This window comes from Sus scrofa, chromosome 2 (genome assembly GCF_054392235.1).
Source record: "Sus scrofa isolate SSC_HxYL_T2T_F1_AM1 chromosome 2, Sscrofa_HxYL_maternal_Yorkshire_Landrace_v2.0, whole genome shotgun sequence".
Taxonomy (NCBI): domain Eukaryota; kingdom Metazoa; phylum Chordata; class Mammalia; order Artiodactyla; family Suidae; genus Sus; species Sus scrofa.
Genome location: NC_139384.1, coordinates 11228639 through 11251855, shown reverse-complemented (window position 1 = coordinate 11251855; position 23217 = coordinate 11228639). Strand labels below are relative to the sequence as shown.

Sequence of the window (23217 nt, the reverse complement as noted above, 5' to 3'; positions counted from 1 at the left end):
CAGGCTCATGAACCATGTCTCTCAGGATCTTGCCTGAAATATGGACTGTTGATTCATCTTTCAGGAATTCAGCTCTACCATTTGGTCAATTTCCCCAGACTTGAAACCTTCCATGATTTACTTATTTGAAAAGCTAACCAGAGAAGTTTTTTCATTGTACTTAATTTTTAAAAACAGATCTTATGGTTATACATTACAGTATCAATAAGTATACACACACTAAAATTTCACTGCCAAAAAGAACAAATCATTTGCTTCTATATTTTTCCTATATAAGTTCACTCAGTTATTTACATGCAGATCCTAGAAGACTGGGACACCCTTATTTTAATAAATGGACCAGTAATGTACCTGTTACAAAGTATCTTTATACAGGAGACAACAGGAAACAACTAACCACTTGGACCCAGAAAGCTACCTCAGCAGGTAGCCTGCACTGCTCAGATGCTATACCAGAAAGATAGCATACCTTGTAAGTTGTATGGCATTCTCTCATAGGGGCTATGCCACTCTTCTGATTGTTCCAGTTTTTGAGACATCAGGTAGGTTTGGATTAATGTACTTCTAAAATGATAATTCAGTGACAACTTAATGCCCACAAAATGGGCTATAAAATTGAAATAATGACTTGGCCAAGAAAAATTAAATGCAATTACTATTAGAGAAATGGAGTGAGTAGGGGAGTACTTTTGAGTTGACTCAGACATTGATATGATGGATGTAAATGACATGAAAATACTTGAAATCCTGCTGAAAATTCATTGTAAAATTAAGGGTTTATTATCTCATCAGTAAAAGGGAAGTAACACTTTTTTTTTTTTTTTTTTATTTTCCCACTGTACGCGTAACACTTTTTTAAAAAAGCATGTTGGCCTTTGATTTGAGGATGAATATTCACAAAATATAACTCAGCAATTCATGCATCAGCATCTTATTTTCCTTCTGTGAAACAAAGGGATGTGATTAAGAAAGCAGTAGGCAAAAGAAATTTGGATTATTACATGGTTCCCCTGGGGTCATGCCCCTTAGGTACAGAACCTACTGAGACATCCATCCAAAAACGCTGAAAGGAAAAATACCTGTATGATGAAGGGGTTGATGCTCATTTTTCTAGAGAAATTACTGCAGTCAGAGAGCAGCCCAATTTCCCAATACGATGAAAGTTGGATGTATAAAATGTATAAAATGCATAAAATGGTACTTGGATGGGGGGCCTTCACCTTAAGCATTTGCTAGCTGTTATGACCCTGTGCAAGTTCCTTAACCTCCCTGACACGCAATTTTAGAAGGTTAATCTATAAAAAAAGCCCAGAACTAGGTTATCAAAATGTTTTCAAAAATTATCTGTATTATCATCATCATAATAGCCACTACCATTAAACACCCCTTGTTAAGTTGGAAATTCATTATCTACTGGTGTAACTTCCACACTTCCTTTGGAGACCCTTTCCAGTAGCAGGTCATGTAACTGCAAGTCCAAATCTGCAGGATACCACCATGGGTATAACTTTCTCTCTCATAGTTGACAGGATCATGAAAGGTGGGGAACATGATTCTTTAGGACACAATTCCTGGTAATCCTTGTTTCTCAACTCTGAACGATCAGCTCCATACTGGCTTAAGAAAGAAGCTTTCTCTTCCCTTGAATTTGATTTCCAAAATTAATGTTTAACTAGTAACCTTAGTCACCTTCTGTAAAGCTCAGTTTTATGAGCATGTTCCTAAACTCATGATGTGAGAGAGGTTATAAAGTGATGCTATATCCCCTGCCTTCCCAGAAGTTAGAGCTACGGTATTGATGAAATAACAAAACAACACATAGCAGAATCCCATCACTGCTGATACCAACCACACAGTTATAAGACAAGGAAGGAGAGAGAACAGTGCAGAAACATTAGTAGGATTTACTCATGGAGTTGGGTCTGCCAGCCCACCCAGAAGAAGGAGCATTCTGGGCTTAAAAAACATCATTCATTTTCACCTCATTCTTCCTGCTGTCTGGATAATATGAATCATCTCAAGCATGAGTCACCATGATTCTGTGGTCTTTCCAAAACAATGTGATTTCTAGCACTTTTTTTTTTTTTTTTTTTTTTTTTTTTTGCTTTTTAGGGCCGCACCCATGGCATATGGAATTTCCCAGGCGAGGTGTCGAATCAGAACTACAGCTGCTGGCTTACACCACAGCCACAGCAACTCGGGATCCAAGCCACATCTGCTACCTACACCACAGCTCAGGGCAACAGTGGATTCTTAACCCACTGAACGGGGCCAGGAAATGAACACAAGTCCTCACGGACACTAGTTGGATTCATTTCTGCTTCGCCACAATGGGAACTCCTTATTTCTCACTCTTTTAATTACCTACAGCCTTTGAGCAGTATTATCACCTGAAATTGTCACTTTCTAAACTCAGAGCATTAATAAATCTTCAGTATATTTTTTTGTCCATTTTAGAAAAATACATAAAAATGTAAAACCCGAAGGGAAAGAAAATTTTCAATAACACATAACAGGGGAAAAAAAACATGGAGGAGGAATCTGGATTGATTCCGATAACTTGTTCAACATACATTTAATGAGTCTACCACATCTGAGACACTGCAAAACACAGGACTGGAGGTGGGGACAGACTTGGGCTCTGCCCGAAGGGGCTCTACCAAAGAGGCGTTTATTTGTCTCTCTGAGAGAGAACTGAAAATAAAAAATTAGAAATAATTGGACACTTCTAAAAAACAGAATACAGCCACTATTAAAAAATGTAATAAGGAGTTCCCATCGTGGCTCAGTGGTTAACGAAACTGACTAGCATCCATGAGGACGCAGGTTCAATCCCTGGCCTTACTCAGTGGGTTAAGGATCCGGCACTGCCGTGAGCTGTGGTGTAGGTCACAGACGTGGCTCGGATTCCACGTTGCTGTGGCTATGACATAGGCTGACAGCTATAGCTCTGATTTGACCCCTAGCCTGGGAACCTCCATATGCTATGGGTGTGGCCCTAAAAAGACAAAAGACAAAAAAAAAAAAAAAAAAAATTAATGAACAGCCAGGAGGCAGGAGTAGGTGGCCAGCAAGTTGGTCATAGTGTCTGGGGAAGAAACTAATAAAGACTATTCAGTAGAAATTCATGAGGGTTTATCAACTTTTGATAACTCCGTGGGTTCTCTGGATGAGATGCTGACAACCATGTCTGTTTCTAGAAATGAATTGTTGCAGACGTTGGACCCACTTGAACAAGTGAAAGTGGATTTAGTTTCTGTTTACACATTAAATTTAATATTTGGGGTTTATTTGGCAACTCGGGGAGTGAATCCTAAGGAACATCCAGTAAAGCAGGAATTGGAAAGAACCAGAGTATACATGAACAGAGTGAAGGAAGTAACAGACAAGAAAAAGGCTGGCAAGCTGGGCAGAGGCACAGCTTCAAGACTGGTTAAAAAATGCCCTCTGGGAACCAAAACCTAAAAATGCATGCAAAGTTGCCAGTAAAGGAAAAAGTAAAAATTAACCTTTTGGTTTAATGTACACATATTCAAAAGTACATCATTTTTACTGTTCCACCAAGTGGATAATGATTATGTGGCAGTGTAATGTTTAAAGGTATTCCTTACTGAATTCATATATTAAATCTGTATTTTAAATTTATAACTAAATACCTTTCCCTCCAGAAAGATAAAGTTATCTTTACTGATTACCCTACATGACACTATGAGGTTATACGTAACACTGTGGTACAGTTTATATTTACAATTTTTCACCAACTCTCTTGACTAGATTCTGGTTTCCTTATACAGGTGAGTCTTTCAAATGCCATTTTATAAGCAACTATAAAATTTAAATTAAAAGTTCTTTGTGAATACTTTTCTATTTTCGATGAATGTGGTTTTTTTTTTTTTTTTTTTTTTTGCTTTTTAGGGCCACACTTGTGGTATATGGATGTTCCCAGGCCAGGGGTCCAATCGGAGCTACAGCTGCCAGCCTACACCACAGCCACAGCAACACGGGATCCTTAACCCACTGATGAGGCCAGGGATCAAACCCGCAACCACGTGGTTCCTAGTCGGATTCGTTTCTGCTGCGCCACAACAGGAACTCCATGAATGTGGATTTTATAAGGTACGCTGAAGTTAGAAATGCATCTGTTTTCACTATATAACATTAAGAAAGAATGAGATGACTTAAATGTCCATTGTCTGTAGTTATTTCATTATGCTTTCATGATTTGGAGAATTATTGGGTTTTTTTGAAATTTGAAGGATAAAATTAAGACTGTAAGGTTATTCTTGAATTCTTGGCACTTTCCCACCATGTCCCATTTAAAGTAAAATATATTCTCTCATGAACTCTACATGGGAAATGAGGTGGTATATTGATGGCTGATTTTTGGCATAATGGCCATACCCTGTTTTTATAAAGTTGCAAATGTCGTGTAGCTGACCTGTTTACATTTCTCTTTTGAGTAAATCTGCCCTTGAAATTAGAAAGGAAGATTTTAAAATCCTCAGGAATGGGAGTTCCCATTGTGGCTCAGCAGAAATGAATCTGAGCAGTATCTATGAGGATGCAGGTTCGATCCCTGGCCTCATTCAATGGGTTAAGGATCTGGTGTGGCCATGAGCTGTGGTATAGGTCAAAGACGTGGCTCAGATCCTAAGGTGCTGTGGCTGTGGTGTAGGCCGGCAGCTACAGCTCCAATTCGACTCCTAGCCTGAGAACCTCCATATGCCGCAGGTGAAGCCCTAAAAAGACCAAAAAAAAAAAAAAGAAAAGAAATCCTTAGCAATGGAGAGATTCATAAGTTTTTGTTCCTTTTTTTTTTTTGCCATTTCTTTGGGCCGCGGCATATGGAGGTTCCCAGGCTAGGGGTCGAATCGGAGCTGTAGCCATTGGCCTACGCCAGAGCCACAGCAACGCGGGATCCGAGCCGCGTCTGCAACCTACACCACAGCTCACGGCAACGCGGGATCATTAACCCACTGAGCAAGGGCAGGGACCGAACCCGGCAACCTCATGGTTCCTAGTCAGATTCCTTAACCACTGCGCCACGACGGGAACTCCAAGTTTTTGTTCCTTATGCATAGCGCTCACAGTCCCCTTGCCCTCACTTTTTCAGATTTTTTCATTATACGTTTCTGAGGCTCTAGCAAGTATGTACAACTTGTTTGGTAACAACTTTCTGTTATAAAATGCCACTTAAGCAGAAGAGAAAGCCAAAGGATATTACATTGTGTTTATATTCTGATTTATTTTTCTGGAATATTTGTTACAGAGAATTCTAAAGAGTAAAAAAAATAATTTGGAGTTCCCGTCGTGGTGCAGTGGTTAACAAATCCGACTAGGAACCATGAGGTTGCGGGTTCGGTCCCTGCCCTTGCTCAGTGGGTTAATGATCCGGCGTTGCCGTGAGCTGAGGTGTAGGTTGCAGACGCGGCTGGGATCCCGCGTTGCTGTGGCTCTGGCGTAGGCCAGGGGCTACAGCTCCAATTCGACCCCTAGCCTGGGAACCTCCATATGCTGTGGGAGCGGCCCAAAGAAATAGCAAAAAGACAAAATAATAATAATAATAATAATAATAATTTTATGTCTGAGGCCATGAATTTTAATTACATACCCTTAATGCTTTGGGTCTCTGAATCCATATCATTGGGTGTATGAATGCCAAGTACAATAACGTACTTTAATCTTTGAAAGAGAAAAAAAATATCATGAACAGCCTCAGGAATATAGCCAGTATTTTACAATAGCTTCATATGGAGTGAAACCTACACAAATATGGAATCACTATGTTGTACACCTGAAACTAATATAATATCGTGAGTCAAATATAATTCGATTTAAAAAAAGAATTACAAGAAATATATTTATTGACATGAAAAGGTGTTTGAAAGATATTAAGCTAAACAATATGCTCTTAATTTGGTGATTTTCAAAATCATGTCCCTATGGAAAGTACATATAGCATACAAAAGTTTAAAAATCTAAACTATTATCACTGAGTTGCAGAATTATGGCTGCTTTTTTTCCTTTGTGATTATCTGTATTTTCCAATTTTGTTTATGTACTATAAAAGGTATTAAAAGGCGATATGACACTGCACTAATAAGTATCAAAAAGTGCTAAGAGGAGTTTTCGTCGTGGCACAGCAGAAATGAATCCGATTAGGAACCATGAGGTTGTGGGTTCGATCCCTGGCCTTGCTTGGTGGGTTAAGGATCCTGCGTGGCCGTGAGCTGAGGTGTAGGGACGCAGATGTGGCTCAGATCTGGCGTGGCGGTGGCTGCGGCATAGACTGGTGGCTGCAGCTCTGATTAGCCCCCCTAGCCTGGGAACTTCCATATGCCGTGGGTGTGGCTCTAAAAAAGTAAAAAAAGTAAAAAAAAAAAAAAAAAAAAAAAAAAAAAAAGTGCTGAGGTCGAAGAAAATAGGCATGTAGTGTTGGGGTTCCAGGAGAGGCTCCCAGCCCAAGGGAGAGGAAGGCGTGAAAGCACAGCATATTCCACAGTTTACTAATGGGCCTAGGTATCCATTTATGGTGAAGCGTCAATGACAAGGACTTTGGAATTAAATAAAGATAGGAGACAGGCTGTTTCCAAGCAAGGAAGTAAAAAGTACCTGTAATATCCAGGTAAGTATCTCAGATTAGCACAGAGCTTGGAGAAGAGAGAGACAGAGAGAGGAAGCCAAGAAGTGCCAAAGGAACAGAGTAAGTCCACTGACCATCTTCATCTATCTCTTCATCCAAAGCAATGGCCATCAACAGAGGGGCTGGTGTCGCTGTGTGGGTGGTCTGGAGAGTTAAGGCCAGTTCTTGACTCTGCTGGGCATGTAGGTGAGTGGGGGGGGGGGGGAAAGAGGGGGGATGAAGCAGGAAAGAAATGAAACAAGGAAGGAAAGAAAAGCAGGAGAGAAATGAAAGAGAATGTCAGCTGCTATTAAGCGGGTAAGAGATACTTCAAGAAAAAAAAAAATCAAAAGTCAATGCTAACAAAGGGGAGACAGGAGGTTTGAACGTATGCTATTCCAGGAAGATTCATCAAGGAGGAAGCACTGTTCCACTGTGAGCCAGTGAAAATAGCAAGGAGACCATGGGACTACACAGCACCAGCAGAAAAACTGGAGCACTTGGCCTTGTAATACATTTTTAATGAAGGTGCTTTTTTTTTGAATGTCAAAAACAAAAAACAGGGGGCAGGGGGAGAGAGAATCACTCCTTTCACTAGGTCAGTACTTTTATTTGTAGATATATTGGGTGATACTTGTGGAAATGATTAAGAATTATGTTGCTTTATATGCTATAATATCTTCTCAAAAATAGTGGTGATCCACATTTTGAAAATGTTAAAAGTGAAATTAATGTGGAAGAGGTAGAAAGAAACTGGAAAAAAGTAAGTTTTCCCAATTTTTATTTGAAACTATCTAATCAGAGCAAATTGATGAGCTTTCTTCTTAGTATTACAGCCCTGTTCTTTTCATTGGACCTCCTGTTTGTTGATGTGTTCCTTGCACTTAAAAATAAATGTGTTTAATTTTTAGAATATAAAGACAATCAATAGCAAATATTTTACCAAAGGTTAAGAGAAAAATTGTACTAAATTGAAAGGTGGAATCGAAGAAAAGAGCCTATTCATTGGTTTCCTTTTCCTTCTATCATTTACAAGATTATCCTTATTTCAACTGGATAATCACTTAGTTATACCCCCAAGCATTTTTCCCTGCTTTGCACCAAACTATAAGGCTGTTTACACATTAAGTCATTTTGGTATAAACTAAAAGGAGTGAGACTGGCTCAGCTCTTTAATCCTTTTTATAAAACCAGAACTTGACCCAGGGAAAAAAATGCATCTGAGGCCAACATAACCTTTACAAAACTATTAATAATCTGGGTTCTATATGGAACTCAAAGGTGTTAGTCCAGAAACTAAATAGCAGACAGGAAATACAAAAATGATAAATAGATGAAAAGTCTAGAGTTTTCTTATCAAATTACCCAGTGAGACAAAAAAAATTGCAATGATCAATAACCACCAAAGGAGGTAATGAGATTACATATGTATAGAAATAGTTTAAGTCTTTCAATAAATAAATAATACTTAAACAATACTTTAAAAAAAATCAAGAAAACTATTGTTCTGGTAAATTACCCTACCCTGACTCCCCATATCCTATCTCCTTGAACTTGGCACTGACCCTTTGAAATTCATTATCTATTATAAACAAACTTTTCAGAGTTCCCGTTGTGGTACAGCAGAAACGAATCCAACTAGGAACCATGACGTTGCAGGTTCTATCCCTGGCCTCGATCAGTGGGCTAAGGATCTGGCATTGCCATGAGCTGTGGTGTAGGTCACAGACGTGGCTCAGATCTGGTGTTGCTGTGGCTCTGGCGTGGGCCAGCAGCAACAGCTCCGATTAGACCCCTAGCCTGGGAACCTCCATATGCCGCGGGTGCAGCCCTAAAAAGACAAAAAATAAAAATAAAAAAATAAAAAATAAACTCTTCATATGGTACATCCACTGTTTAAATAGGGATAGAGGACTTGGGGCTCTGATAACAGAATGACAGTTACTGCTTAACACACTCTTGACGGCAGTGCTGAGCACTGTTCCAACAGCTTCACAGGAATTAGGGTTATGTGATCTTCAGGCCAGCCCCTGTGAACAGCATCATTTTACAACTGCCACACAGAGGCTAACAGGGATCTGGTTAAAAAAGCTGTGTAAAGGGAGTTCCCTTCATGGTGCAGCAGTTAACGAACCCGACTAGTATCCACGAGGATGTGAGTTCGATTCCTGGCCTCACTCAGTGGGCTAATGCTCTGGTGTTGCCATGAGCCCTGGTGTAGGCTGCAGATGTGGCTTGGATCTGGTGTTGCTGAGGCTGTGGCGTAAGCCAGCAGCTGCAGCTCTAATTTGACCCCTAGCCTGGGAATTTCCAGATGCCACGGGTGAAAGAAAGCAAGCTGTGCAAGGAGCAGATGAGGAAGGTTTGAACAGTAAATGGTCACAGAAACCAGGTCCACATGATATAAAATCTTCATGTTCTCAAATGTCATTTGAGAGCTATAGCGAGTCACTCCAAGAATCACAGCTATGGAACTGATTCCTTTTTTTTCTCCTTGTTTAAATAACTAGATTAAAATCTGTTTACAGGAGTTCCCGCTGTGGCTCAGTGGGTTAAGAACTCCATGAGGATTCAGGGTCAATCCCTGGCCTCACTCATTGGGTTAAGGATCCAGAGTTGCCACAAGCTGTGGCACAGGTTGCAGATGTAGCTCAGATCTGGTGTTGCTGTAGCTGTGGCTGTGGTGTAGGCCTGTGGCTGCAGCTCTGATTCTACCCTTAGCCTGGGAACTTCCATATGCTTCAGATGTTGTCCTAAAAAAGAAAAAAAGAAAAGCAAGTGTTTCTACTTTGAATGCTAATCCCTTTTGTAATCAAATGTTTCCAAAACTTGTTTTCTGCCTTTATAGTGAGTTTTCAACCTTTTCATTTGAATCTAGCGTCTGAGCAGCTTAAGGCAAGGGTTATGGGTGTAGGTTATGGATTTAAACATCTCACTGTGAAACGGGAATGATATTATTATCTACCTCGTGGGTGTTTGTAAAAACGAGGACAGATAACTACCTAACATGGCAATAATAAAATAATCATAGAGCTACTCGTGCAGTTGTAACAGGTACAGCTGTAAAAACTTTACATGGACTAACACTTTAATACTCAAAGGGACCCTCCGGAGTTCCCTATGTCGCTCAGCGGAAACGAATCCGACTAGGGACCATGAGGTTGCAGGTTCGATTCCTGGCCTTGCTCAGTGGGTTAAGGATCCAGAGTTGCCACAAGCTGTGGTGTAGGTCGCAGACACAGCTTGGATCCCGAGTTGCTGTGGCTCTGGCATAGGCTGGCAGTTACAGCTCCAATTAGACCCCTAGCCTGGGAACCTCCATATGCCTCAGGTGTGGCCCTTAAAAAAAAAAAAAAAACTCAAAGAGACCCTGAAAAGGAAGATAGTCTTATCATCCTCATTTTACAACAAGAAACTAAGGCAAAGACTGGTTAACTAACTGGCCAAACACACAGAGCTGGTGTTAGAGCCAGAATTCCAACCCTGAGTTTGTGCTCCTAACCATGGCACTAGACCACCCCTATTGTGCCTACATTAAGTGCTGAATGAAATGTCAGCTCCGTGGACAGCCCTCCAGAGGCTTGGTGGGCAGAGGCCTCACTAACTTAACTGCTGAATCACCAAGAAGTCAGTCAGTTTACATAGTCCTCTTCACGGCATTGGAAAATAGTACTTTTGTTTGCTGGCGTTGGGTAGTTACAGGTGCAGAGGCAATGCCCTGTCACTACTAGGCAGCCTGGAAAGACAAGCTCTGTAAACCTCCAAGTGAGCAGAGTGGCTGCAGGGGGCTTCCCTCCAGTCAAAAGCCCATGTTCTAGTCCTGGCTCTGCCACACACTTCCTGTGTAACCTCAATGGAGCCATTTCAGCTGCCGTGGCGTCAATATCTTGCTTATAAACCCAGGTGAATGGGACAGGATAACTGGAAGGGCTCTTTCCTACTTCAAACACCAGTAGGTCCCTGTTAAAACACCAGTGGTACAAAACTCCAGTAGGCTACTCTCACTCCATAGCAGGGATGAAGGCATCAAGAAGTCCTACTTTATCGAGACTGATGGTATATAAGAACATGGTTTGAGGATGAGCTCTCAAAAAGAATCTTAGGGTACTGAAGACTAATGTTTTTAATTGTTGCGATTTTTTTCCCAAGGATTAATAGTGATGGCTGTCCATATCTAGTTGTGCTGATTTCCAACAAAATTCCCCTTGGCCACCAAGGACCTGAGATACTTTATGCTTCCTGAAGGAACCAAACTGAAGAGGGAGGAGTTCCCATTGTGGTTCAGTGGTTTAAGAACCCAACTAGTATCCATGAGGATGCAGGATAGATCCCTGGCCTTGCTCAGTGGCTTAAGGATCCGATGTTGCCATGGCTGTAGCATAGGCCAGCAGCTGCGGCTCCAATTTGACCCTTAGCCTGGGAACTTCCATATGCCCCAGGTGTGGATCCAAAAAGAAAAAAAAATGAACAGGGAATCTCAAGTGTATTTTTTTCTTAAAGAACAAGAGAATCAACTTAATAGATCATATATGAATTATCTACTTGGAAAAATACTGACAATTTTAAATCTTGGACTCCTTCCTTGCCAGTCAATTGTATTCTAAGCCCCTGTCTTCATTTTCTATTTATTGATATAACACATTACCAGAAACATAATGGCTTAAAATAACGCAAAGTCATCATCTGATAGTTCTGGAGGTCAAAAATCCAACTGTGTTTTCACTGAGCTAAGATCAAGGTGTCAGCAGAGCGGCATTCCATTCTGAAATATCCAGGAAAGACCTGTTTTCCTCATTTTCTCTGGCTTCTAGAGGCCACGACATCCTTCGGCTCATGGCCCACTTCCTTGGTCTTCAAAGGCATCAAGCACGGCATCACTTTTTTTTTTTTTTTGTCTTTTTGCCATTTCTTGGGCCGCTCCCGCGGCATATGGAGGTTCCCAGGCTAGGGGTCTAATCCAAGCTGTAGCTTCTGCCACAGCCACAGCAACACAGGATCCGAGCCACGTCTGTGACCTACACCACAGCTCATGGCAACACCGGATCGTAAACCCACTGAGCAAGGGCAGGGATCGAACCCACAACCTCATGGTTCCTATTCAGATTCGTTAACCACTGAGCCATGACGGGAACTCCGGCATCACTTCTGATCTGACTTGCACCATCACATCTCTTTCTCTGACTTAAGCCAAGAAAATCTCCCTAATTGTTGCTTTTTCCCCCCTGGTTTTGGTTGTTCTTTTTTGCTTTGGGTTGTTGTTGTCATTGTTGTTTTGGCCACAAAGTGCAGTGGCCTGATGTGGGATTTCAGTTCTCAGACCGGGGGTTGAACTCGGGCCACAGCAGTGAAAGGGCCAAATCCTAATCACTAGACCACCGAGGAACTCCCACATCTCCCCGTTTTAAGGTCAGCTGATTATCAACCTCAATGCCATCTGCAACATTAAACCCCTTTGCCATGTAACTTAACACAGCTACAGTTTCCCGGGTTAGAACGTGGACAGGACATCTTCAGGGAAAGGAGGCGGGTGTGTTATTCTGCCTACCACTGCCTCTCTCCTCTGTCATCCTTTAGACATGGCGAATTCACAGAAGGTCACTGTATATGAATACAGCATCAAGTGGGAATTGGAAACTAAATTTATCCCCATCGTCCCCTCCTTCACGTCCTTTAAACTATAGGAGGTACAGGATTCCAAAGTCAAGTAAGAATCTGGTTCATATTGGTTATCATTCATTTCCCATTAACTGGTCACTTGCTTGTCTCTATTTGCATAGATAATTGACATTTGACAAGATTTTCTTTAGTCTCTTTTCTGGGTAAATTTATCATTCTGTCATATTTTGTAATACTTAGGACAAAATGATGTCATCCAAGCCAACAACCTACCCTGGAGTGTATGGAACCACACCTGATCTTTACCCACCAAGTAACTTTATGGTGCCTGGGTCTCAACAACCCCCAGGGTTCATCAACCCACGAATCCAAGTTCAGAGTAGCCAGGCACCTTTCATCGTCTCTCCAGGAATCCCCAATAACAGTCAGCAGGTTCAAGGAAATATACAAATGGTAAATCCAGGTACAGGAAAAGCAGCCACAAACTTTAAAGAAGAAGCAAAGACACTAGGGGTAAGTCTACTTACTACCAGAATTTTAATTCTGCATTCATAAGGTTTTATTGTGCTTACAAGTTGTAGGTGGAGAGAAGTTTATGATCTCATGGCACACACCCAATCATTGGGAAGTTCTGAATGCTACTCCACAAACAGTATCCCTTTTAGGTAGAAATAATTAGTCTGCATATAGATTTCACCCTGAATTCATTTTATTTTAGACTCATGCAAAAATCTAATGGGTGACAAAGGATTCTTCCTAGCAGGATGACCCAGTAACACTGACATTGTGGAAACATCACTACTTCTAGCTTGATCTCATTTCTGGAAAGTACATGGTACCCGCAAGCCTTTCTCTGGATTAGCTTCAAACCTGATATTTGTATAGATGCAAATTCACACCAATATGAACACTGAGGTCTGTGTTAAAAACAGCAGGAACTATGAATGGGCTGTCTATGGAAAGTGGGTGAAAGACCCAGGGGCTATTCTATCTGCTATGCCCCTCACCCAGTGTCCACGGAGATGGGATGGCTTCACTGCCACGTGACCTCCACCTAGGGCACTTTGACCCTTCCCAATCCAGTTTATGGAGGCACTGTAAAATATGCCCTACTCGCATGTGAAAACTCAACTTCCACAGGCAGAATTGTTAGCCCTTTTGCTGTGCTTTTCAAACACCCCTTTCACGCCACTAACACAATTTTTCACCAAATGGTACTGTCCCTCCCTGGGTGTACATCTAACTTCTCTGCTAGAGCATTCAGTAGATAATGCTGAGTGACCATTAAGTGCCAGAAACTCTTCTATCCACCTTAGGAACTGAGCACTGGTCCCCTTCCAGCAGGCAGATCTAAGCTGGGAGGTGGCTTCTCAGGTCCTCCTCCTGCCAGAGGGAAGAAGTTCTCTGCTCCCATGGAGTCAATGGGACAAACCAGCACTCCATGCAGTGGACCCCACATGGGTGTTGGGAATATTGCTGAGAACAAAAGGCACAATGTCTGCCCTCATGGAGCTTAGAATCTAGTGGGGGAAATCAGACTACACACATAATAAAGCATTAAAGGACACAGGGCATCAGAAGGTGGTAAAGGATGTGGAGGGGTTAAGAAAAGTGAAAGAGATGAGCAATTCCAGGCAGGGAAGGGGTGGAAATTTCAAGCTCATCAGGGTAGACTTTCCTTAGATGATGACATTCAAGCAAAGACATAAAGTGAAGGGTGAGTCAGAAAGACATCAGGCAAGAGGTTCCAGGTAAAATTGGAAAGTCTTTAGGGGAAAATGTGCATGACATGTTTGAAGAACAGGGAGGAGGCCAATAAAGCAGAGCAGAATGACAGACAGAGGGAGCAGCTGGAAGAAGGCCAGAGAGGCGATGGGGCCAGGCCCCTGTGAAGCTGGAAGGACCAGCGGCCCTGGCTTTCAGTGGAGTGGGGAGCTACTGGGGCATGCCGTCCGATCCCAAAGAGGTGCCTAACAGAAGTGCTTTCAAGTGCTGTCTTGGGAGTTCCCGTTGTGGTTCAGCGGGTTAAGAATCTGACTAGTATTCATGAGGACATGTGGATGTGGGTTTGATCCGTGGCCTTGCTCAGTGGATTAAGGAGCCCGTGTTGCCACAAGCTGCAGTGTAGATCACAGATGCGGCTGGGATCTGGCATTGCTGTGACGTAGGCGGCAGCTTCAGCTCTGATTGGATCCCTAGCCTGGGAACTTCCATATGCTGCAGGTGCAGCTGTAAAAAAAAGATAAATAAATAAATAAATGTGCTGTTTTGTTGTTTAAAAGCTCCAGTCAGCAGAATCTATTTCCTCTCCCTAAAGACTGTACAACTAAAGCCCTTGGTAGCCCCCAGTCACCACAACAGGGTAGAGGCCTCCAGAGGTAAGATCTGAGTGGACCTTCTGCCCCAACTGACTCAGAGCTTAGATATATGAGCACAAAACTAAGAAATAAGGTGTAGGATTTATATCATAAGGTACAACAGAAATTTTAAAAAAATATGATAGTTTAAATTCACTGGTATAATCAAGAAGACCTCATGGAAGAGGTGGAGCTGAGTTGAGCCTGAGGAGATAGTTAAGACATGGGCTTTGGACTCAATGTGCTGCATTAAATTCTCAGATCTGCCCCTAGTAATTGTGTGATCTTGGGCACTGGGATGGTCTGACTATTTGTCTCCCTGCCCCAAATTCATATGTTGAAATCCTAAGTCTCAGGGATGATAGTATTATGAGGTGGGCCTTTGGGAGGTGCTTATTAGGTCTGGAGGGTGGAGCCCTCGTGAATGAGATTAGTGCCTTATAAAACAGGCTCCTGAGAAATCCCTAGCCCCTTACATGATGTAAGGACATAGTGAAAGGCGTGGCACGGGCTATGAACCCAGAAGAGGGCCCTCCCAGAAGGTGACTGTGCTGCCACCTTGAACTTGGGACTTCCCAGCCTCCAGAACCGTGCACAATAAATTTCTGTTGTTTATAAACCACTCAGCATGTGGGCATTTTTATTACAAGAGCTTGAACAGACTAAGTGGACGCCTAATCTCTTTATGTCTCTATGCCTCCATCCTACTGTTGGGAGGATTAGGTGTAAAGGGCTTAGAATATTATCAAGTGTATCGTTAATGCTTAATGATTTGTTTGTTTTTTTTCTTTGTTGATACTTTTTTCCAGAACTGGGATTACCCAGGCAGAGGACAGGTCTGTTTGCAAAAAACAGCCATTGAAGTCAGTTAAAGCCCTTTTTTCTAAGAGTCTTAGAGGCTCTCAGGGGATACTAATACACGCTTACAAGGTAGCACTTTCTGAAGAACTCTCCTTGGGCCATCGGCACAAACCTCCCCAAATACCTCAAACAAAACCTTATGCTGAGGCCCTGGCTCTAGTGAACATCAAAATCTGAAGGGCCCACCTCCTGTGGAGGTACAGCTAAATGACAGCCGTGGATCTTGACAGCGTTGGCCATAAATAACACAGCACAATGACAGTAATGCCTGAAGATGAAGCAGTTTTTAAATGTCTGTTTTTTTTTTTTTGTTTTTTTTTTTTTTTTTAGGCAATCCAGATCCTGATTGGATCAATGCACATTGGCTTCGGAATTATTCTGGGCTTAATGGGCCGCACTTATATGCAAGTTTTGGGTTTTGCTTCCTTGGCTTTTGTTAGCGGATATCCATTCTGGGGCGGCCTCTCTGTGAGTAGACTGCAACAACACCTCTCTTCAGTTTATCGAGTATAGCTATCCCCAGTCTATGTACAACTCACCTTTTTATAAGCCCTGCATCTGATTAGCTGGGAAATTTAGGTATTAGGTAGTAATATTAAATATTAATTAGAGAATTAAATACAGGAGAGCTTTTGTTCCCCATTTTAACTTGCAGGCTAAAGTTACACCCTAAAATTTATTCTGATCAAGTAGGCAGCAAACCAAAGTTTTAGTTCCCCATTACATTTTAGATGGAAATGAATGTGTTGGATGGAGAAAAGCAAAAAGAAATGATCAGTAACATGACCAAAAATAACAATTGGAGTTCCTGTCATGGCGCAGCGGAAACGAATCCAACTAGGAATCATGAGGTTGCAGGTTCGATCCCAGGCCTTGCTCAGTGGGTTAAGGATCCGGCGTTGCCATAAGCTGTGGTGTAGGTCACAGACGGGGCTCGGATCTGGCATTTGCTGTAGTGTAGGCTGGCAGCTGTAGCTCCAATTCGACCCCTAGCCTGGAAACCTCCATATGCCATGGGTTTGGCCCTAAAAAGCAAAAAAATAAAAATTAAAAAAAAAAAAAAACAGTTGAGGGAGTTTCCTTGTGGTTCAGTGGGTTAAGGACCCAGCATTGCCTCTGTGAGGATGGGGGTTCAATCCCTGGCCTTGCTCAGTAGGTTAAGGATCTGACGTTGCTGCAGTGTAGGTTGCAGATGTGGCTCGGATCAGCCATGGCTGTGAAATAGGCCCCAGCTGCAGCTCTGATTGGATCCCTAGCCCAAGAATTTCCATATGCCACAGGTGTGGCCAAAAACGAAAAAAAAAAAAAAATTGTTCAGGAGAAGAGATTCAGCAGTAAGGTCAGAAGCCATAAGAACAAGGAAAGCTTACAAGGGAATGAGTTCTTTATATGCAAGAAACTAAAAAGGAAAAGAAAAGAAGTCAAAAGGACATAACTGCTTGAAGAATTTTTGAGAGGGAAGTATAAATAGGCTAAGTTTTCAGCATATAAAGAGAAGTAATTTCTGGGAACAAAGACCCCATCATCTCACAAATACACTGGTCTATTTCTACAGTTCATTATTACTGGAATTCTCTGTATTTTGGCATCCAAGAAGTCTTCCCCTGCTCTGGTAAGTTAGAGTGTTTCTACTTTTCAAATCTCTCTAAAGATTAAATTATTTGAGGAAGAAAATTGAGAGGGTGTATTCAGAAAATGCAAAGGGGAACATTTTTTCCCCAAAAACATCTACTGGCTGACTCTCCACAGTATGTGTGCCTTCACATGGGCCGCATAAGTTGCTACTCAGAAACGGCAGTGCTCCACATCCCAACTCTTTCATTCACAAGAGTGGAAATCAGTGAAGATAGAGTTGGTTATCCCTAAGGTGCCCCAATTCAGTGGGGTCACACTGCATTGGGGGAGCTCCAAGTAGAATCCTAGAAGCCAGGAAACACCTGCTTGCCACTTCAATTATCGAAGACTCTGCTATTCATTTGCCATTTCTCAGTTCTGCCTTGCCTTGTATTTGTATTTCTTTATTTGTGCATGTCTCCGTTCTTACTCAGATGTGACTTTTATTTTATGGTTCCTTAAATCATCATTAAAAACACCTAGCTCAGTACATAAGAAGAGCTCATAAATCACTGACATAGGCCTTCCAATTCTCTCGGTCATAACGCTCCGCCCTTTTAATTTCCTGGTTCCACTTCTGAAACAGGAGAAAGAAAATAGTTGGCCAAGAATGAGAGACAACTAGAGCAGAGGTGCTTTCAAAATTCAATTTAATCCGGCACAAGAGGAAAGAATGGGAAGATAGAAACATAGAATCATGCTGCTCATCCTTTGCCAGACTAGACTCAGCTAAAAAAACAATACAATACAATACAAATGCGAAAACAATAAATCATCCTAATCCTGATTAACCAGCCCTGTTTTAATCCAAAAATAAAATAAAGCATCTTTTCTCTGGATGATTTAGAGACCCTTCCTTCTAACTATGCTTGTCCAAGCATAGAATCTGTCCATTTTGAGAGAAGACAGAGAATTACTCTGAAATTATACCTAAAGCAATTTTTCTAGGAGCCTTACAGAGGCCATCAGAAGACTCGAAGCACTAGCTGTAGCACTAGCACATTCCAAAGTACTCTTAACAAGTCAGCAGAGGACTTGGTTTCATAATTATTCTGCTGAATTTCAAAATCTTGAGAAATGGGAAAGTTTTTGTTCCATTTTGCTTTGTTTGCTTTTTTTTTTTTTTTCAGGACTGCACCCGTGGCATATGATTAGGGGTCCAATCAGAGCTACAGCTGCCAGCCCACACCACAGCCACAGGAATGCATGATCCAAGCCTTGTCTGCAACCTACACCACAGCTCACGGCAACACCAGATCCTTAACCCACTGAGCAAGGCCAAGGCTCGAACCCGAATCCTCATGGATACTAGTTAGATTGGTTTCCGCTGGCCACAACAGGAACTCCCCAGAAACAGGAAAGTTTTATATTCTGCCCTTGTACCTCCACCCTCAAAAGCCTAATGAGTTCCTCATTCTAAACTGAGGGTTCTTTATCTAGTCCTTAGAAAGACAAGGGTTTCATTAATTTCAAAATTTATCAGCAAAGACTGTTTGTGTATAAACTTTTTCATCTATAAAATTTGATACTATGTAGTACTACCTCATATAGAGGCTGTGAGAGTTCTACGAGATAATATACTTAAATAATTTAATACAGTGACTGTCACAGAAATATGCTCATTAAAAGTCTGTCGTTTTGGAGTTCCTGCTGTGGTGCAGTGGGTTAAGGATCCAACTGCAGGGGCTCAGGTTGCTGCTGAGGCACAAGTTCAATCTCTGGCCTTGCACAGTGGATTAAGGATCCGGTGTTGCTGGAGCTGTGGCAAAGGTCTCAGCTGCAGCTTGGATTCCCCCCCTGGTCCAGGAATTTCCATATACTGTGTGTGCGGCCAAAAAAAGATAGAAAAAAAAAAGTATGTCATTTTATTGTTTTTAAAAGGGCAGAGAATTATTACTATGCATGAGATTTAGATAAATATAACAGATGAGGTTCTGCTTTATTTATATTTTTCTACAGATTTTAGAAATGCCCTGCATTTAGGCAGCATACAGAATAGTTTTCCTGGTAACTACCCAGAAGAGCAGAGGGGAAAAAAAAAAAAATCACTTCAACTTCAAAACTGTTTTCAAGATTTCAGAGATGAAGAACCATTGGATTTAATTAATTTATTATTATTATTATTATTATTTTGCTTTTTAGGGCTGCAACCATGGCATATGGAGGTTCCCAGACTAGGGTCAAATCTGAGCTACAGCTGCCGACCTACAACCACAGCCACAGCAACGAGGGATCCAAGTCACATGTGCGACCTACACCACAGGGCACGGCAATGCCGGATCCCCAACCCACTGAGCAAGGCCAGGGATGGAACCCTCATCCTCATGGATACTGGACGGATTGGTTTCCGCTGCGCCACAATGGGAACTCCTTAGGTTTAACGAATTCTTATTTCACTTAATTTCTTTCATCCTATGTAAGATTTATTTTTCTTGTCATCTCCATCAGATAAAAAGCAGCCTGGGAATGAGTATTGTTAGTTCCTTCTTTGCCTTCATTGGGATGATCCTGTTGCTGGTGGATGAAAGCATCAACGGGCTGCCCGAGCAAGACTACTGGGCGGTGGTAAGTATTCCATCATCCCCCAGGTGCCGCCTCCCTTTCCACTCACATACAGTGGGGTCTGCTTTTGTTCTTCCTACTGTACAGCAGCTCTAGCAGAAAAAATCCCCTTTTCTATTCTAACCCTATTCCTCGTCACATGATCTCCGGGACTACAGAATAAAGTGGGAGACTCACCTCTACAGATAAGACTAGGGCAGAAAGGGCATTCTTTATTGGTCTATTTCATGGTTAGTCACACAGGGAAGACTGCTAAAGAGAATTCAGAAATACTGGAGTTCCTGATGTGGCTCAGCGGTTAACAAATCCAACTGGCATCCACGAGGACACAGGTTCGATCCCTGGCCTCACTTAGTGGGTTGAGGATCCAGCATTACCGCGAGCTGTGGTGTAGGTCACAGACGTGGCTCAGATCCTGTGTTGCTGTGGCTGTGGCGTAGGATGGCAGCTACAGCTCCTATTTGACCCCTAGCCTGGGAACCTCCACATGCCGTGGGTACGGCCCTAAAAGGCAAAAACAAAAGAGTATTCAGAAATACTGGAAAAAATTCCCCAAAATGAAATAATAACTGAATTTGTAGGCTAAATGAGAATAACTTACACTAGGAGAAAGAAATGCAAAATAAGTGAGCTATAGATACTGATGCATATTGATATATATGTATGTACATTATGTATCCTTGTTAAAGCATAAAGTATAGAAAAGGATTCTTTGAGGGTTTAGGTAGAAAAATCAAATTACTTACAAACAGGAAAAAAAATCTACTTGACTCAGTCTCTACTAAGGCAACATTTGATGACAGAAAATTATGGAGAAATGTCTGTAAAGATTTGATGAGGAGAAAATGTGATTCAAGAATAATCCGGAGTTCCCGTCGTGGCGAAGTGGTTAACAAATCCGACTAGGAACCATGAGGTTGCCGGTTTGGTCCCTGCCCTTGCTCAGTGGGTTAACGATCCAGCGTTGCCGTGAGCTGTGGTGTAGGTTGCAGACACGGCTCGGATCCCGCGTTGCTGTGGCTCTGGCGTAGGCCGGTGGCTACAGCTCCGATTCAACCCCTAGCCTGGGAACCTCCATATGCCGCAGGAGCGGCCCAAGAAATAGCAACAACAACAACAACAAAAAGACAAAAGACAAAAAAAAAAAAAAAAGAATAATCCAATAAGAGTTTCCATCGTGGCTCAGGTTAACAAACCCAACTAGTAACCATGAGGTTGCAGGTTCAATTCCTGGCCGCCCTCAGTGGGTTAAGGATCCAGCGTGGCAGTGAGCTGTGGTTGCAGACGCTGCATGGATCCTGCATTGCTGTGGCTGTGGTGTAGGCTGGAGGCTACAGCTCCAATTAGACCCCCAGCCTGGGAACCTCCATATGCTGTGGGTGCAGCCCTACAAAGACCGAAAAAAAAAAAAAAAAAAGAATAATCCAATAAAACCCTTGTGACAATAGAAAAGCAACAAGAAGATACTCTAGTGAAACAACAATAACACACATGGGCAGTGCTGCTAAAAAACAGTACTATTCAACCATAAATGAGGTAAATTAAATCAAGAATTCAGAACGGCCAGGGAGAAGGTGTGTAAGGAGATTCGTGAAAAGAACAAAAATTGGGACATGAAGAGATGAAAGGAAAGATGAGAGAGAACACATGAATGCTAATTACACATGGCTTCTATGTCTCGGCTGTTGTGAAAAGTTGTGCCATGAATACTGGAGTGCACGTATCTTTCTGAATTACGGTTTTCTCTGGATAAAGGACCAGAAGTGGGATTGCTGGATTATATGGTAACTCTATTTGTAGTTTTTTAAGGAACCTCCAGACTGTTCTCCATATTGGTTGTACCAATTTACATTCCCACCAGTCTACTACTGCCTCAAATTAAAACTTGTAGGTTTAAAATGATGTTGATTCTTCATGGATTTTATAAACTTAATTTGACTTAACTTCTTTTTATTCTGTTAAAATCAAGTAATACTTTTACTTCAAAACAGGAAGTACAAAATGATTCTATTCTTAAAGAGTGAGGTTGCCTCTGTTGCTCATTCTCTCACCCTCTCTTACTCTCATTTTTCCTCTCTTGTTGTCACTCCATGCATCCATTTTTCTATTCCCCTTTTGCCCATACATAGAGTTTGAGAATAACAGGCCTGAGATGTTAATTTTGCTCATTTCCGGACAGGGGCATTTGGAAGGATGGGTTGTGTTCTATATTGCTTGATTTAAAAAAAAAAAAAAAAGCAGATAAGATTTTATTTAAAAAGAAAAAAGAAAGCCACTGCAAAGAAAAAAAAATCTACTTCCTTTCCAATGTTTCTAAATAAAACAGTCCACTGGCAAAAAGGAAGGTCTTCTGACATTTTAAAGAAATTCCAAAATTAATTCACATTCCCCTGAAATAAATGTGTGAAACAGTGGAGAAATAATCCTGGAGCAAGTGAACTACAAGCGAGAGCATGTTTGACGAGTCAGTAACACTTGGAAGCCTGGGTGAGACCCTCCTGATGAGTTAAAATTTCAGTGTGTTTATTTCCAATTTCAGCTTTCTGGAAAAGGCATTTCAGCCATGCTGATTATCTTCTCTCTCTTGGAGTTCTGCATAACTTGTGTCACAGCCTATTTTGCCAGCCACACCATCACCAACACCAGTGGGGTGAGTTGGGCCGCTTCTCTGTAAAATAGTCAGAGTATGTGCTGGAGAAATACAGACTGCAGCATCAGCTAAGTCCCATTGAGGGCTTATCAGAGGGCTCTTTGTCCTCAACTCTGATAGGACCAGGGTGGGGCGTTCTGCGTAGGATTGTAGTAACAATATTACTTGATTTATTCATTCTTTCCAGTCTGTCCTGGTCATTCCACCTGTGTATGCAAACAGTCCCTTGACGACAGGATTGTCCTCAGTTCCTCCCCCAGTTCCGGCCACTTAGCTCACACCACCTAATACCAGTAGGTATTAAAAGAAGAAGAAGCATCCTGCAATTTCATGGGGGTAGAACCGCTCTGCAGAAACTTCTTAAGAAGTTGGTCTTCGCCGTTCACGATGATTGCTAATCTTTAAAGACTGTGTTTCAGGTTCTGTTCTTGGTTTGTCATGAATGAAAACTCTATGGACCTCTCTACCAGTGTTTCTTCCTACATGCCACTACCACGTGCTGGCAAAGGTGAAGGGCTGGAGGACTGGAAATGACTCTGCAACTCTCTTAAAGTTAGAAAATTTCCTGTTAAAGTTACCCTTCCCTCAATAAAATGTTACTAGGAGCATAAACCTTGTTTTGTTTTGTCTTTCTAGGGCCGCACCCACAGCATATGGTGGTTCCCAGGCTAGGGGTGGAATCAGAGCTGCAGCTGCTGGTCTATGCCACAGCTATAGCAATGTGGGATCTGAGCCGCATCTGCAGCCTACACCACAGCTCACAGCAACGCCAGATCCTTAACCTACTGAGCAAGGCCAGGGATTGAACCTGCATCCTCATGGATGCTAGTCAGATTCTTTTCCACTGAGCCAAGATGGGAACTCCGAGCCTTGTATTTCTTTTTTTTTAAGAAATTCTTTTTGTTTGAGATTGGTTTTAAAGCAGTAGATCTGAC

At 41.9% G+C, this 23217-nt stretch overlaps 1 protein-coding gene, 1 long non-coding RNA gene and 1 pseudogene across 2 annotated transcripts in view; 2 read left to right on the top strand and 1 right to left on the bottom strand.

The window, feature by feature from the left end:
* LOC146405096 (uncharacterized) overlaps positions 1 to 23217 on the bottom strand; it is a 142123-nt gene that overhangs the window by 110885 nt on the left and 8021 nt on the right. The window lies entirely within an intron of this gene.
* On the top strand, positions 715 to 3508 carry LOC100620847 (nuclear nucleic acid-binding protein C1D pseudogene; annotated as a pseudogene).
* On the top strand, positions 6615 to 22890 carry MS4A12 (membrane spanning 4-domains A12). Its single transcript, XM_003353837.6, has 7 exons — positions 6615 to 6703; positions 12479 to 12751; positions 15787 to 15924; positions 17012 to 17068; positions 19519 to 19635; positions 22172 to 22282; positions 22470 to 22890. The coding sequence occupies exons 2-7, from the start codon at positions 12485 to 12487 to the stop codon at positions 22554 to 22556; spliced, it is 777 nt and encodes a 258-aa protein (XP_003353885.3). The 5' UTR covers positions 6615 to 6703; positions 12479 to 12484; the 3' UTR covers positions 22557 to 22890.